The sequence below is a fragment of the Hyperoodon ampullatus genome (genome assembly GCF_949752795.1).
Source record: "Hyperoodon ampullatus genome assembly, chromosome: 11".
NCBI classification, from domain to species: Eukaryota; Metazoa; Chordata; class Mammalia; order Artiodactyla; family Ziphiidae; genus Hyperoodon; species Hyperoodon ampullatus.
The window spans coordinates 47,612,852-47,630,828 of record NC_136924.1 but is presented as its reverse complement, the minus strand read 5'-3'; the positions used below and the strand labels follow the sequence as shown (position 1 = coordinate 47,630,828).

Below are 17,977 nucleotides of genomic sequence, written 5' to 3'. Positions count from 1 at the left end.
GGATGCTTCTGTTATCTCTTATTTACAGTCAAAATTAAATGGGTTACAATGATTACAAACACATCTTCTAATTCTTCATTTGGGGCCATCCATTTTATAATGCACCTGTCTGAAACCAAAGAATATACCCAACTGTGCCTGGCAATCTTAAAATTAAGTAATTAGACAGATAAGGGCATATGCCACACTAGATAATGTCCTGTCTTTCAATCAGTATAATGAGGCACAGGAGCAACCTTTCCATCAAATGGGAACCAGCCTTTATCCCACATAACATATGCTGGCATCTCTTAGAGAGTTGTTATAATGGTACATGACAGGACAAACATCTCCCTGTTTCAGAAAGTATTTTTATTTTTTTGTAAGGATAAAAAATATAAATGTCCAATTTTATGAATATTCAATTTTTCAAAAACAGGATGAAATGAAAAACAGAAATTAAAGAGAAAGTCTGTTGGATTGGACTGTATTAAATATATAATTTATTCCTTAAGATGACTAAAATTACATGAAATTATATGATCCTCTTTTATGTTAATAACAATGGAAATATATTGTCAAAAGAGGTGATCTATTAGAGTAGACAGTATTTTCTTATAAGCATATTAAAGCTTAAAATGAACATTAATAGCATAATAAAAATTTTATTCAGCAAATATTTTGCACTAGACAGCACTAACTTTGCTTTATTTACATGTTTTAATCATAAAAAATTCATAAGATAAATAATTTCCACTTAGAGATGAGAAACCTGAGGCTCAGAGAGGTTAAGTAACATGCCTCTAATCACAGAGTTTTAAATGATGGAACCAGTATTCTTCTAAAGGATCAGTGTCCCAGAGCTTTAATACTGCATATTGCCCTCCTAGAAAATTATTTAGGAATGAAGCTTTTAGAATTGCAAAGCCCTGAATTTGAATCCTAGCTCTGCTTCACATTAACCAAGTGTAATCTTGACTTCTTTGTCTGTAAAATTAGGAAAAATAATACCAGTTCCATAAAGTTATTGTGGGAATTAAGTGGAGCAATGCAAGTAGATTTTAGCACTCTGTGATAACATACAGCAAGTGCATAAATGATAGTAGCCATAAACCTTGATTAATAAAGGATCCAAAAATATTTTCTTATGAAAGATTAACAAATGCATTAGAGGTTATAGGATACATTTTTTCACAATTGAAAGGAAGGCATCATCTTATTATATCACGATTGGGCCACATCTTGCATTGTGAATAAGACCATTATCACTTCATATGTTTGTTTTGTGTCTGAAGGCTTTTAAGAGAAATTATTTTCCAAGTACACTAGAGAGAGAATTAATTCCTTAACAAAATACCATTTGAGCAAACATGTTAGAGGTCATGCTTAATGAAGGTGATGCCAAAAGTTGTTAGTTGAAAGTAACAACCTTACCAAAATTTTAGGTTTGATATCACTAAAACAAATTTTTCCCAGCATTTCTAAAGATAAGAAGACATTAAGGTTGGAAAGTCATCAGAGTTACATACAAACTACAGGTAGCAAGAATACATCAAAAAGTATTCTTATCTCCTAAATATGATACTAAATATAAATTATATTTATAGATTCACAGATGAAAGAATCAGATTGAATCTTTCTTTCGGAAACATGTTTTGCTGTTGTTGTTCTTAAAAACATATTTAATTTAATCAAATATACACTGAGATTAAAAAAAAAATCCAAGTTCTTATAATTCTGTCCAGACGATCAACCAAAGTATACTAAAGCAATCGTTTTTGAAATAAATAATACATAATTTTTTGGTAACAGAGTTCCTACAATTTTTTGATAACAGAGTTCCTACAATTTTTTGGTAACAGAGGGGAGGGTCGACTCCTATCATCAATGCCAGAGAAAGTATCTTCCCTCCCCATGAACAATGTTGTTTTTGGATCAGAAATAATTCATATTGTAATAGTCAACAGATCACAGAAAATTAATCAAGCTCATTGAGATAAAAAAGGCCTATATCTGAGATAAGCATGTTATAATTTTTAACTGAAATAAGTTTGCTTAGGCCAACTTAATCATTTGATATTTTTGCAATTTTATTTTGAAAATGAATACTTGTTATATCAAAGCAAGTGCATGATCTCTCAGCATGAATTATGTGGTTGAAACCACCAGTCAGATAATGTGCCAGTTCCTTTTTATTTTTGTTTTTCAAGAAAGGGCAACTGTGTTCAGTCCATCACACAGAAACTTCTATTACAAACATAGGAGGCTCTAGGGAATAATCAAAACCAAACAAACACAAGGATCCTGGGTATGTGGTATCTGTGTTCTCTAAAGCTGCAACATATATTACCTCCGTATCCTAATGAGATTTCTGTGAGGCAGAGAAAAAGGAACAATTGTGTTCATTTCACAGGTGGATATATAAAAACAAAAAACGGTGTTTAAGTCATATCCAGCTCTGTAACTGAAAATGAAATATGAGCTTCTACTAGAATGCAAAAATAAAGGTTCATATAAATGGCTGTGTGTTTAGGAGTCCTGCTTGAGAAAACACCTTTAAGAGAGAAAGTTGAATGTATCAGGTCTGTGTTTAATTCTGAATCTTGCAAGTAGTTATATTAACCTAGGTAAACTGTTTAGTGTTTCTGAGTCTACTGCCTATTAATGAGCATTGGATTGTAATACCTACCTCAAAATATTATTGTGAAGATTAACTGAAAAATATCTGAAAATGCTCAGCACAAATCAGTATTTTAGTGTTTCTGTTCTTCCTTTATTACAGAATCATCAGTTTTATCTGATAAATTACATGAAATTACATGAAACTTTAAGAGATCGTTTATTGATGGCAGTCTCTGTGAATAACTTGGCTTTAAAAACTAAAGACGTACAATTCATAATTCTATTTAGAAGTTAGACCAAGGAATTGACGTAGCCAGAAATGTGGATAAGTGATATTAAGATATCACAGCAGAATTTTAATGGCATTCTGTCATCCATTTAAAATATTTTCCCCCAAATAAAGCACTGAAGTTTGGCAAGGCGCAGTAAAAGTAAACAAACTCAGAGAGTCTACAAAACATTTTCTTTTTCATAGACAGGGAATAATAAAGAAGAGTTATTATTAGAATAAGAACAATGTTTTTGCCTAGAAATTCAAGGGAGAAGGAAAACAGAGTGGGGTATTTCTTGTATAAAAGGCTATTAAAATGGAGTTGGTATTCAGCATAAAAATGTGAACTTAAATTGGAAGAATAGCCATGGTTGAGCTGTGATAAAAGAGCACATTTAGAGTGACACCTAATATTAAAAGAACACATTATAGCTATTTCTGAGATGTTCTGACTCCCCAGGTGGTATAGATCCATCACATTCCCTCCTTGCCAGGCTCACCCTACTCTCCGGCCCATACTCTCCATCCATGTGGCTGTTCGGTTATCCATGTCTTTGAGAGATAAGACAAATTGTGAGTTTTCTAAATCATGGAATCTGCTTAACCATGACTCTGCCCGGTTAAGATTCAAAATTTACATTAAAGTTTATATTCTAAACACCAACTTCATTTAAGTGGTGTTCAGTGGATCATATAGTTGCCTCTATTTACCTATTTTCCATTAATTATGTAAGAATATTCTAAAGCTTTATATTTTCTCTTTTGTTTTTTGACTGTCTTGACACAGAATGCACACACCTGTGTGAGATATATATACACACATTTTTTAGATAAATTACTTACCTCAGAGCATTATTTCCAAATACATTCAATTATATGCTAAAGTGTCACTGAAATTATAAACCTTTTAAATTTTAAAAAGTTTCTTCTACATACCAGCACCATCTGTTTTAATTTTGCTTGATGGTATACTGGGCTCTCCTATACCCAATGTATTGGTTGCTAGCACACGAAATTCATATTCCATCCACGGGATTAAATCCACTGCTCTTGCTGCCTCCATATTTCCTTCAATAATCGGGGGATCTAAATAAAATAAATATTAAATAGAGAATATTAGTTGAAAAACATAATTCTTATAATTCTCTGTTTTTATTTTACTGTTTTGAGAAAATGGCACATGTTCCATTAAGTTGAAATAAAAATAAAAAGTAGGAATGACAAAATGTTAAGTTCAAGGGAGTGAGAGGAGAGGTCCTTACTAGATAACACGTTAGAAAGAGAGATAGGCACATGGATCATTTATTTATTAAGTACAGGGTGGGAGCACTGAGATTCTGCATTTTTAACCGGCTCCCACCTCTTGCTTCTGCTGCTCATCCACTGGCTACAACCCAAACAGCGAGAGGCTATATTCTGAAGACAGAATCCAGAAAGATTTCTTGAGGCAAAGGTACAACTTGTGCAGTTAAAATTTTTATGGACTGCCACTGATGTAGTGTATGGGTAGTGAATGATTTATTACTAGGGTACCTGTATGTTTATACTTTTTTGTAATTAGCTTTTTAGATTTATACCCAAATCATTTGGGGCACTGATAATAAAGGTTATAATAATTCATTCAGATTTATTAAGTATTTCTCAGAATTGATGCTACTAGATACTAACAGGAAAATTATAACTTAGGGGTAAGATACATTCAAGATTGCTTATTTAATTGAGGTATGATAAAACATACAACCAAGGCAGGACTATACATTATTTTAAGCTCTCCTAAAATATTCTCACATGTGTTTTAAATAATTAACCTACACATACATATGCATGTAAATACCTGTACATCACTTATTGGAAAATGTGTTCCCTTAGGCTTATATATGACTCATTATCGTATTGCTTAAGGAATTTTTATCTGGCACTGCAGACCATGAATAAATAGCTTTTTAAGATGTTGTACCCATTGTCACAATAAATGTTAAGCATCCCAGTGCCCAGTTTCTACTTTTAGACAAAGTCCTAATGGCTCAGACTCTCCCATGCCTCAGACTGTCATGTGTGGCATAACTCTCCTAGACACTAATTTTTGCCATCCAGTCTCTTATTTTGTTAAGAATTTGTTTTATATATTTGACATATTTTTGACTTTCTGATTAAAAGTTTGGCTTTCCTTCTCTTCTGTTTTAATTCTGCCTCTTTATCTCCTGTTTTCTCTACGCCTTCCTCACACCAAATTGGGATTTGTTTGTCTTACTTCATGTGCATAGGAAGTTATTTTAGGTAATTGGAAGAGGGAAGATGAAGTTTTGATTTGCAAAGGACTCTTCATGGAGAAAAGGAAAACACAGAGCTGGTTGTTATGACACTGGGTAGAGTGGCCCCCTTCTTCACTAGATACCTTTTTATGATTTTGAGCCTCCTATAGAAGGAGCCATTGTAGTGGGTTGAATGGTGACTCCCCCTACACAAGAGATATATCTATGTTCAAATCACCAGAACCTATGAATGTGACATTATTTGGAAAAAGGGTCTTATAAACCATTTTAATTTTAAGACAAATTAAGTTAAGAATCTTTGGATAAGATATCCTGGATTAACTAGATGGGCCCTAAATCCAATGACAAGTGTCCTTATAAAAGAAACACAGCAAAGAGACATATAGGAGAGTGAAATATGACCACAATGGCAGAAATTAAAGTGACGCAGCCACAAGCCAAGGAGTATTTGTAGCCTCTGGAAGCTAGAAGAGGCAAGGAATGGGTTGTTCCCTGGGATCCTTGGAGAAGGTGCAGCCCTGTCAACACCTTAGTTTTGTACTTCTGTTGTTTCAAATCATCAGATCTGTGGTAATGTGTTATGACAGACATAAGGAATTAATACAGAGGTTTAGAGGCTGAAGCTGATGGAAATATTTGTGAGTTTGTGAGTCCGGGGTGTCCAAGTAAAAAAGTATAATAGAAGGGTCAAGGAGGCAGTCTGATCTTCTCTCCTGCTTCTTATGCTGCAAAACCCCAGCACCATTTAAATGCTTGAAGAATGGAAATGCGGGAACCATTCTAAAGGGTCCCTCTTGGCAAGGGCATGGTGTCTCACGATGGTAAAGGCTACCCTGGGGCTTTTCCAAGCAGCTGGGCAGTCAACATGTAGGGGCAGGTGAAGGCTGGGTCAGACAGGAAGAGGCAGATGGATGTGCAGTGAAAACTGCAGCTGATAGACTGATTCTGAGCATGTATGAGGATCCAGTATGAAAATATCTCCAAACAAATGGAAGATCAGGAATATGTTCAAAGAGTAGAAATTCATACTTTACTACAGAAAACATTTGGAAGAATGGGGAGAGATAAAGAAAGAAAAGTCAACTGGAGTCATTTTAGGGTAGGTTTTAGATCCCAGATGAGGAGTAAGTCCTGTGACTAAATGAAGTCTGAGATGAAGAAAGGAAGAAGAATAGGCAGAAAGCCTTGGAGTTACAACCATGAGAAGACAGACCTCAGTGGGAAACCCTTGACCCAGTGATGCAAACAACTTTCAAAAGGGGAAGCTGGAAGTGGATGTTAGGAAGATGGGCTTCCAAAATGTACCTTCCGAATGATTAAGGAAGGAATTTGATATCTATAAGTTAATAATATAGTCTACAAGATAGTTAACAGTTGTGAACACCTCTCTTCTTAGAACAAAACCAATTATGATCATTCTTGTTAATACACATTAATATCAGTACTTATGAGAAGATAAGTATCTAAAAAAATGTTTTTGGCATATCTTTATAATACCCCCTCTATAAAACCATTTATATAGGGCTTCCCTGGTGGCGCAGTGGTTGGGAGTCCGCCTGCCGATGCAGGGGACACGGGTTCGTGCCCCGGTGCGGGAAGATCCCACATGCCGCGGAGTGGCTGGCCCGTGAGCCATGGCCGCTGAGCCTGCGCGTCTGGAGTCTGTGCTCCGCAACGGGAGAGGCCACAACAGTGAGAGGCCCGCGTATTGCAAAAACAAACAAACAAACAAACAAAATTTATATAAATAATAGGGCTAACTTAGCAAAAAATGACTAATGCCAATCATTATAGAAAAATGTATTTAGAATTAAAAATGGCTCTGTATCTGGCCTGCTTTCCTTCTGAAGAGGGGGACAGGACTTTGGATGCATACCACATCATAAGAACAGGGTTTAAAAGTTTGCTTTCTAACTTTTTTCCAGTCCAATCTTGAGCTCGGTAGCCCATATCACCACTTTACAACTTGAACTTCAAGACCGGCTATGTCCATACCAGGCCACACTTATAATCTGTCTCTATGTCCACCCTTGTTTCTTCCTGGTTATTATTTATGGACATACATACGTTTCTTTTACTTCTTATTCATGTTTGGGAACCACTCATTGCCAGGTACACCTAGAATGATGTAGAAGTACTAGAAGTACTTAATAAATATTTGTAAAAATTATAAGTAAACTACAAATACAAAAGTTGTGCTTATTTAGAGTCGACAATGTCTTAATGCAAGAAGCACAACCGTGTGTATAACTTTATTGTCTCCTTCAACCCTGAATCAGGCAGGCAACTGGTAGAAGAAAAGAGGGCATTCTGTTACCTTGTCCCACCACAAAATAGCCACGCTCTATGGCTCTTATGTCTGTATTTAGCTTATAAATCATCCTGCTTTGTCCAAAGCAGAGGGTAGACCTCATCTCCATCCTCTTAAGCTCTCTCCCACCCTCTTTAACTCTGAGTTGATCCTTTTCAATTTCTCTCCTCCACTGCTACTGTGTTTTACCTCTAGTACCCATTTTTATTTATTTTATTCTGAGCCCTAAATGTCCCATAAAAGGATTTGTACCTTCTCCAACCCCTTCAGCCCTGGTAGGAACTATTGGATGGATTTTATTTTTCCAAAACCACCCACATAGATAGGTTGGAAGCAAAGGTCATCTTTGCTTTGGAAAGAGATTCTTGCTCCAAGCCAAATGCACAATAATCAGGAGCAGAGGGACTTCATGTTCCCTCTCTTCAGCCAAGTTCCTTGCAACCTGTTTGCTATTCCTGGAGTCAGAAAGAGAGGAGAGTACTTGGCAAAATAAAGGCAAGTACCAGGAATCAGGACTGTGGTCTCAAGTTCCTGAGTTTTAACTGGGTCATTTCTGAGTCAGCCCACTTGTTACAGACAATCTCAGTTTTGGAAATCAGATTTTAACTGTATAAAGGCTGTCAGAGGCTTCTTTCTATAAAAAAAACTAAAATGTTGTATATTAACCTGGTAGGTATTTAAATCTTGGTTTTACTTCTAAGTGTAAATTTCAAGCAAAGGGATACAGAATAAGAGACATACTCCTTACTTTAATATTCAGGTCAAAAGACCCCTTTAGAAGGTTTTATTTTGATAACCAGCCATGAGCACTAATCTACAGATCTATTTTCAAATAGCTTTAGTCCATAAGGTTCAGAATAAAAAAAAAAATCTGACTATTCTTTGCAGGAAAAGAGAAGCAAGCCTCATGGGTATCCCAAGGCCAATAGTCACAATTGCCTGGCAACCATGATTTGTGGTGCTCTGCCTTCAGACGACAACAACTAGTTCCCTGAGCAGCTTCAGAACTAGGCAGAATGACCTCCAGATTAAAAAGCAGATGTTTCAAAATTAACTCCAGGTTATATAATCACACCTGTTCTAGATTCTTGGAAGTTGCCATAGTGAGTTCTTCTATTTCCTCGGGGTTTAAATACAGTTTGAACCCTTAAGATCCTCCATCTCAATCTAAAACCCAAGTATTTGAAACTACCCAGAAAGAATTACCCACTTGGGGATCTAGCTGAAAAAGCTGGTCCATTGTTTCAGAATGAAAATGGACAATTAAAGGCCTCTCTCTGGCTCTGACACAACTACTCAGTGTGATGTTAGAGGCTCTAGACCCAACCTGTAGATATCTGGCAGGATTCACAGAAGAACCAGAGGTGTGACTATGTTCCTTGCAGAGAAAGAGAATCGGATTGTTCTCTGAATTTCCAGAAAGTGTGATTCATTGATTATTCTCTATGGAAAGTTTGCATGCTGCCTCATAAAAACCCAGAAGTTTATCTTTGAAATAAGAGCAACAAAAGTGAAGCTATGGAAAGGCAAAAAATAAAACAGTAAATTCTAAAATGTAAATCTCCTACAAGGAGCCTAATGTTTTTTCATTTTTTTTAACCTATCAATTTGACAAAGATTTAAAAAGAAAATACTAAATCCTAAGTAAAGGTATGGTGGAAGAGACGCTTATATACTGTTGATTGGAATAAAACTTATTCCACCTTTCTACAGTATAATTTTGTAGAAAGCTCATGGGCTTAAGCATGCGTACACTCAATAATTTAACTCACAAATGTCTATTCTGAGGAAATAATCTAAAATTCAGAGGAACATTTATGTGCCACGATGATAATTGCAGAGGATTGGTAACAATTAATTCTAGTCTTCCACAAGACAGAATTTAAATATAAAGGCACTTTTCTGCCCCTTTTTCAAGAACATATCTGAGGTTCTCTCAATTACTCCTCATAGCACAGTTTCCAGGCCATTTTATGTTCTGGCCAACATTCCTTTTCCACACAAAGACACACACACACACCCCATCACCAACAATATTCTATAATTTTTCCTCTGAAAGTAGCAGCATAGAATCCAACACACATTCTAAATGTGACCTGAGCATCTTGTAGAAGCCTAAGAATGGTATCAGGTTTCTGTTGTCCATCCCCAAAAATATTCCAGAGAAGTAATGCTTACAGTTGATTGTTTTAAAGATCTACAGTCTATTATTTCATCTCATTATTCTAAGTTTAATCATTGGAATGCTGAAAGTTGGTATCTTTGAAAAATATTTATTGGACACCCTTAACTAATTACCTGCATGAAACTGAATTTAATCTTATACCTTCTTTTCTCAGTGGACACCACTGTAAATAAGAACCATGTGATTTTTATTTCTGCATTGGTTGTAAATTTTTTTTTCCACTTCCACTTAGAACACAGTCACAATAACTTTACTGACCAACTAACAGGAAGAACATGCAAGATAATCTACAAAATAATAGTTTTTTAGAGCCCATTGGAGAGCTGAACTTGTGAAGAAATCCAATGAACTAAAATCATCATCAGTAGAGTCATGGGGAGAGGAGAATTTAGTCATAGACGTTCATAAGAAAAAGGCAGTTTAACTTTTCATAGATATTTAAAGATAAAGTGCAGGTTGGCATGGCTATTTTGAAGCCCTGGGAGTCCCAAATCAAGGAGAGTCCTTACATGTTGACTAACTCTTTCTCTGTAGGCTTTACCAGACGCATTCAAGAAAGTTCAGAAGCCAGACAAGAGTGCTGAGAGACCACCCTTAAAGGCATAGACACCTCAGATCTGCTCAAATCTAAGAGCAGAGCAGGAAAATTGAGACCCTGCATGCACTCTGAGTCTTACATTAGATATAAGTGAGTGCCCACGTGTGGCTGGGTGAGTGGTAAGAGGGTAACAGAGATTTGCCTCCCATCTGAGGAACAGGTGCTTTGGATCTGTGAAGTCTGAGGGAAGGATAGGAGAACTGAGAAAATTCTCCCCCACCATCCCAGCACTCTGTGCTTTAGACTGTTTAGCAGACAACAGCTGTCTGGGACAGGAGCAGGGGAGGAGCAAGAGCCCTCTCTGATGTGCAAGCTGGAGAAGAAAGCTGAAGTCTGATAGGAAGACTGGAAAACCTCCAGACATGCAATATGGGGGAAAGGTTGTGATCCTGTACTCAAAACACTTAAAGCCTGTATAGAACTGAATTTAATAGCAAAGCTCAGATCATCTCAATGACAGATTAGATTGACTCAACCCCTGAAAGAATGACATGAATTTTCCTGGGAAAAAAAATTTACTCAGCTTCTACTGTTCTTTTACACACAATGTTTGAAAATCAATCAACACACACACACACACACACACATTGTCCACAATCTGTGGAACACATCAAACACTCTAACATATATTTCACTAGAGACCAAGAAGAGCGAGAGTGGGACAGAGGAATATCTAAAGTGATAATGTCTGAGAATTTCCAAAGCTGAAGGAAGATATCACCTCAAAGGTCTAATATGCCAGTAAACTGCATCTGGATAAATATATTCTCATCAAGCTGAAAAGCAAATACAAAGGGAAATCTTGAAAGCAGCTAGAGAATATGGACACATTAAATACAGAAATATAAGGTAAAAGGAATAGTTGACTTCTTGTCAGAAACAATGAAGGCAAAAAGACAAAGACACTTTATTAAGTGCTCAAAAAAAGCAGCTTAGAACATATATCCAAAAAATCACTTAAATATTAAAAGAAAACTATTTGTTAGTGTAAAAAAAAGCTGAAGGTCTTTGACTCCAGCAACCTGAAGAGTTAGACATGTTAAAAGAAGTTCTTTACTTAGAAAAGTTATAACAGATAGAAATCCAGTTCTACAGAAAGCAATGGGAAACCCAGAAATAGAAAATATATTGGTAAGTATGAAGGACTTAGAAACAACTTTCAGCAACTGAGAATAGAAAAGAACTTCCATCCAAGATGCCCTTTATCACCAGGGGCATAAAGGGGGGAAAAGAGCTGTCAACCAAGAAAATAAAACTACCTTTTAAAAATGAAAGCAAAATAAAGACATTCTCAGATAAACAAAAGCATATAATTTGTTGGGAGCAGACCTGACTTACCAGAAATATTCCAGAAAGTTCTTCAGGCTGAAAGCAGTTGACCATTGACAGTAATTTGAAAAAAAAATCCAAAAAAAAAATAAGGAGCACTGGTAAAGGTAATTATGTAATTAGAAAAGTATAAATACATATTTCTTCTTTCTTCTCTTATCTGATTTAAAGGCCATTGTAAGAATATCTATCTATCTATTTATCTTTATCTATCTACTTATGCATCTACCCATACACATATACATATGTATAAATGTATATATACGGTGTGTGTATGTAATAAAATTGTGTTGTTGGGCTTACAGCATGTAGAAATGTAATATATTTGACATAACTTAAAGGGACAGGTAGAAGCGAAGTTGTATTACAGTAAGAAAATAACATCAGATGATAATTCAAATTGACAGAAACAAATGAGGAGGATCAGAAATGTTAAATATTTAATATGTTACTTAATATAACAAACTATAAATATATACTTGTTTTCCTTCTCTTAACTTCTTTAAAAGACATTAAAATTATAGAAAGCAATAATTTCAGCAGAAGTTTATTGAATTTGCAACATACATAGGTGTATAATATATACAATATAGATGTATGAATAATAATCCATAGCACAAAAAAGGGGCAGAATGGAATAGTGCTAAGAGTTATGTTTCTGTATCTCACTGATATTGTTGGTAAAAATATGAAGTTTATTGTGATAAATTCCATTATACCAGGTAAGCTCTAGAGTAATCATTAAGTTTTTATATTTAGAGAATTTCATTAAATTAGTTGAATTTTTATGCTAGAAAATATTCATTTAATGCAAAAGAAAGCAATAAAGAAGAAATAAAGGACATAAACAAATGAAACATTTAGAAAGCAAAGATACAGTGGCAGATATAAATTCAGCTATGTCAATGACAATATTAAATGTCAATGGATTAAATAATCTAATCAAAAGGCAGAGATTGTCAGACTGGATAATAAAAAAGATCCAACTATATGCTGTCAACAGAAAATATACTTTAGATTCAAATATACAAATAGGTTGGCAATTGTAAAAGATATAACATGCAAGCAGGTGCCATAACAAATTGGAGTGGCTATGCTAATATTAGAAGCATCCTATTTAAATGCAACTTTTGCCTCCCCATCTCCCTTCTCTGTTGTTTTTCTTTATGACTAATCACCACGTGACTTATTATATATTTTAATTAGTTGTTTATTACCATCTTTCCTACTAGAATGTAAGCTCTTTGAAGGTAGGGTTGTGGCTTTTCTTTTGATTTTTTTTCTCTATGTTTTATTCACTGCTGGTCAACTATGTATCTAGGACAGGTTCAGGCACACAGTGGGAGCTCAATAAATATGTATTTAATGAATGAGCACTATGGGCTCTGATCTAGTTGCTAGGGATAGCACAGTGAATCAAACAAAAGTCTTCCCCCTCATGGAACTTAATTTATAGTGGAAAAAAATTTTTTAATGGGAAGCATATTTTAATTGAGCCATATGTTAAGCATAATGTGGTAAGCATGGTAAGCACTAATGGAAATGATTGCAATCATTATTCCTTTTTCAAAGCCAAACCAAATTTTAACCATATGTTTATTTATTTCATTTGCTCTCTAGTATCTATAATTAATGTATATTTGGCTAGATATCAATTATTATCTATGGTTTTATCATTATCATCCATTTTCACTCTATTTAGAGAAGTAGAAACTGCTCATGCTTTATGTTTATCAAATATCTAAATGGTTTTTAAAATTGTTTTTCAAAAGGTCTGATTTTGCCAAGTATATTTATAGATAATTCTTACACTCACAAGCATAATGTAATAGAAATGTTTCACTTGTTTCTAATTCATCTGAACTTCATACACTTATGTGGAGAATTACTTAATGCTAAAATATATCCTAAACACTTGTAACAGATTTCAAGTTTACATTTCATTTATTTCCCATGATAGGAAGAAATTATCAAAAAAAAAAAGCTGAATCTAAATTAAAACTTCTCAGGGAGCAATACAAATAAATTCTGTTATGTTAAGATTAAAGTGAGCAGGTTTAAGATAGGCTGGGATTAATTCTTTTTCATTTTTTAAAAAAGAGGAACATTCTATTCACTTTTGTCTTTTTTTCTCCCCTCTGGTGACAACTGAGAACATATTTCTATGCCTCTTCTTTATGCATGTAAAAGAAATTCTGACAACTGCAAGTTTGGTTAAAAATATTGTCAACAATGACAAAGATAAATGGGTTATTTTATCAAAACGATCCTCTATCTTCTTTCATGTTCTATGAGAAAATACGCTGATGTGTGATATTTGAAGACTAGTGATGACAAATGGCAATGGTAATAACTTATACACAAGGAAAAGTACCCAACTGCTCTTAGTTGATTTTTGTCTGTTAGAAAATCTTAATATGAGAGAAAAAAAAAAAAAGGTTGAGGTACTAAACTTCTTTAAAAACCTGTTTTGAGGAAATTCAAGCCAGATAAGAACATATTCAGAAAGTAAAAAGTTATAGTAGTAAGATTTAGGTGCTTAATCTTTATGATTAATTGTGTCTTTTTTTAGAATGCAGAACTATAGTGCCTATATAATTGGACAAAAAGGGTCATAAATAATAAGTTATAGATGTCATTTGCCAAATCCACCTTCCTTATATTTTTCTCCTAGTACATCTTAGACTTAACACGTAGCTCAAATAAGAAACCCAGGAGACCTCTTTGCTTCACCATTATAGATTTAGACATGCTGCTTCTTCTCCTATAGCTTTAAAACATTTAGTTTGCTGTGGTTTTCTTTACTACTAAAACATCGGGATTGTTTGTTTTAAGAAAGTTTTCAGGGTCGATGATAAAATTCCTAAAACATCCAGGTTTTTTTTGTTTGTTTATTTTTGATGAAAGAATTCATCTCAAGGGCTTCCCTGGTGGCACAGTGGTTGAGAGTCAGCCTGCCGATGCAGGGGACACGGGTTCGTGCCCCGGTCCGGGAAGATCCCACATGCCGCGGAGCGGCTGGGCCCGTGAGCCATGGCCGCTGGCTGAGCCTGTGTGTCTGGAGCCTGTGCTCCGCAACGGGAGAGGCCACAGCAGTGAGAGGCCTGCGTACCGCAAAAAAAAAAAAAAAAAAAGAATTCATCTCAAAATATGAACAGATTAATCAAACAAATAAAACTCACCTGTCTTTGCATCTTTCCAGTCATCTGAAAGAATAGTCTTGGTCTGGATGGTATATTTAGATATAGGACTATGATTGTCTGAACCACGGCTCCAAGTAAGTCCCACAGAAGTGGCCCTAATGTCTTCTATTCGCAGACCACCTGGAGGGCCTGGAGGGCCTGTAATGAAAATTTGGGTAATGAATCAATGAATCCCAGCTAGTGAATTAAGTGGACATTAGAATACAAAAATGCCCTCTTTGCAATTAATCAAAAGAACATTTACACGATGAAATCAGTGGTGTCACATTCCATTTAAACATAAACTATAAGAAGCAGTAATAATGGTGTTTATGTTTTTTACTAAATGCTTTCATGATGTCTCTTTTTATGAAAGGAGATAAATTCTGTCCTTTAAAAATGGCATTATTATTATATCATACATATGATACTCCTTGACTCATAAAATGCATTTGGCATCAAATGAACCTGACATAACAGATTGTAGCATAGCGATAGTTAATGAATGTTTGCTGAATACATGGATCAGAGCTGACAGCACAGTCCAGATATGAGAGTAGTCAGTCATATGTTTCATTCTGTCTACCCAAAAGGAGGCAGTACATATAACTCTAAATGTTATAGATAATTTATGTTACTTGGAGTAGAAATTTCTGAGAATGCTTGTATGTATCATTTTGGATAATACATTTCATGTTAGTTAAACTAATAGAAATAAATAATATTAAAAGAAATATTTCTATTTATATAAAATGTAGAAAACAACTGTCAATTCAGATATACGAGGAATGATCTGAAAACATCAAATAATATACTGAAGAGTCTTAGGCCAGAAGAATTTTTACTGCAGAACATAAAACAATGTTAAAAACAGGCTTTCAGAGATGCTTTGTAATTCAGTACTAATATTATTCTCTAAACTGAGAACACTGTTCTGGGTGGTAGAGATGACAAGATAAATGATACATAACTTTTAGGTTTTGAACAGCACTTTTTCTTGAAAAGGGTGAATTGGCCCAGTAAATAAATAACAGTAATAGACAGTAGTGAATGCTAGGATTATGACATACATGGTATACATTACTTCTTTGTAAAAATGTAAAAAAAAAAAGTCCTTTAGGTGGTAATGTGGCATCTATCAGTTACAATGCTAAAGAAGGCTCTCAATTGCCAGAGAACTCCTAGAATAGACATTTCAGACAGTGACATCACTTGTTTTCTTTGCACCAGAAAGGACGCCATCCCCAACTGAATTAGGCATAGTGAATATAATAATCAACAACTTTGTTAAGTGGCAACTTTTTTTGTTGAAAAAGTATTAAATAAAACAAAGCTTTAATCTTTTAGCTGAAAATAAGTGCCTTCCTATTTAAATGTCAGATCAGATGCTTTGTCTACTTGACCTTTTTCTCCACATGGACTTTGGTCTTTGCAAAGGTATAGACAACACCACAAACCTTCACCAATTTCCTTGCGGTTGGTCCCAAGGAGGAAAACGTGTGTGTAGATCAACACAACTGCATTACTACTAATATTAAAATAACACAGGACACAGCCTATTTGATGGTAGTAAATTTTATTTGGAATTATATAACAAATTAATAAAGGTAAATAAATTTTTGTAAATGTATCATCTGTAATAGTATTCTTATACTTCCTGATGTTAATTAAAAGTAATAATAATACACCATCCACAATTAATGAAAATAGCCACATAAATTATATAAAACACATTTGATATTCAGAAAGAACACATTGTATTTTTCATATGTAAAAACCACATTGAAATACAATGCACATTCTTGATCAGAACCACGAAATTCCTTATCTCACATGAAGTATCATCCCAAGTCAATTACTGACTGGAATATTTCAGAGTATTAAAATTAAAAATTAGAAATGAAAAATAAAAAATATAAATTTTAAAAGGAAGAGAAAGTCTTATAGTGAAGGCATTCAGACACTTTTTCTGAGCATAAAGTTATGGCATTCAGAAAATGTTAAAGGGAATTTAAGGCAAAATTGCCATTGGTTAGTCTTTTACCATTAAAGTGAAAATAATTTCCCTGCTATTATTCTGTGAAGTTCTTTGATGGCAAATGAATGACCTTCACAAAGTCAGATTAAAGTCACATACTATTAGTGTATCTGTTGGGACATTATATGCATGATAATTTATCCAGTCACCCATTCACTGAGGAACAATATTGTTGAGCAAAAGACTGTAATTATACTTATGCATTTTTTTCTCTGATATATGCCTGGCCTATAGTGAGTTCTTAGAAAATACTTGGTGAAGACATAAATAAATTTATCACATTGGGCTTCAGACAGTTCTGTAAACATAACAGTCATTCACAATACAATCTGTATTGAAATACTGTATCATCATAAGAAGGTGAAATTGAGAAAACAAATGGAAAGGAGTTGGTTGATATTCCCAAAAGCACTGTGTGGCAATATTATTTGGTAATGGCTCACTTTGATATAAAGTAGATTTTTTCATCTAGTAATTAAATACAAATATCCCCCAGAAAATACCTGAGAGAAAATATACTATTAAAGAGCAGAGATTTTAGAGTTAAAAAAGACTTGACTTTAAATCCAGTGCCTTGATTTATCTTGGGCAAGTTTCTCAAATTTACTAAACTTTCATGTTCTCATCTATAAAACAGGAGTAATAAAAATTGACCAGATAAAATTGTTGTTAGGATTGAAATAAAATCTTTAAAGAATGTAGTGTTAGGCCTGGTCCACAGGAAGTCCTTAGTAAATTTTAGCTATTAATGTTATTATTGTTACAACTGTAAGAGCTTTCTGGGCATCTGAGCTATAGGACAGGAGTAATACTTGTTAACAATTAACAGGGATTTGTTTACCAGATTGTTCATTTATCACTTGTTTCCACTCAAAAGTAAGGTGTTTCTAGTAAATTTGATGGAGGTAAGGAATGGCTGGGGATGTGAAGGCCCTCTAATGTGTACTAAGGAATCAAGATGCAGCAAAAATAGAGTGGTTCTATGGAGACAAACTGAGCCAGCCCTGCACTGTCTCCCAGAAGGAAGGTTTTCTAAGCAGTGTAGCTGATGTTACTTGTTCAGATTTTCTGTTCAGAATGGAGAAAAAAGTGTTGTGGTAGAAAATGAAATAATGCAGCCACTAGTTCCTCAGCACAAAGGCAGGCATTTAGGAACTGGCAGTCCTGATTCTTTCTTCAGTGACAAAAA

The 17,977-nt window shown here is 34.6% G+C and overlaps 1 protein-coding gene across 2 annotated transcripts in view; it reads right to left on the bottom strand.

Moving 5' to 3' along the window:
* The window catches only part of CNTN1 (contactin 1), a gene marked incomplete at both ends in the record, with an annotated part of 165,607 nt that overhangs the window by 62,807 nt on the left and 84,823 nt on the right, over positions 1-17,977 (bottom strand). For both annotated transcript variants that reach the window (XM_079715653.1, XM_079715654.1), the window contains 2 exons: positions 3,809-3,958; positions 14,751-14,909. In XM_079715653.1, coding sequence (XP_079571779.1) covers positions 3,809-3,958; positions 14,751-14,909 — 309 coding nt within the window. The remainder of the gene's footprint in view (positions 1-3,808; positions 3,959-14,750; positions 14,910-17,977) is intronic.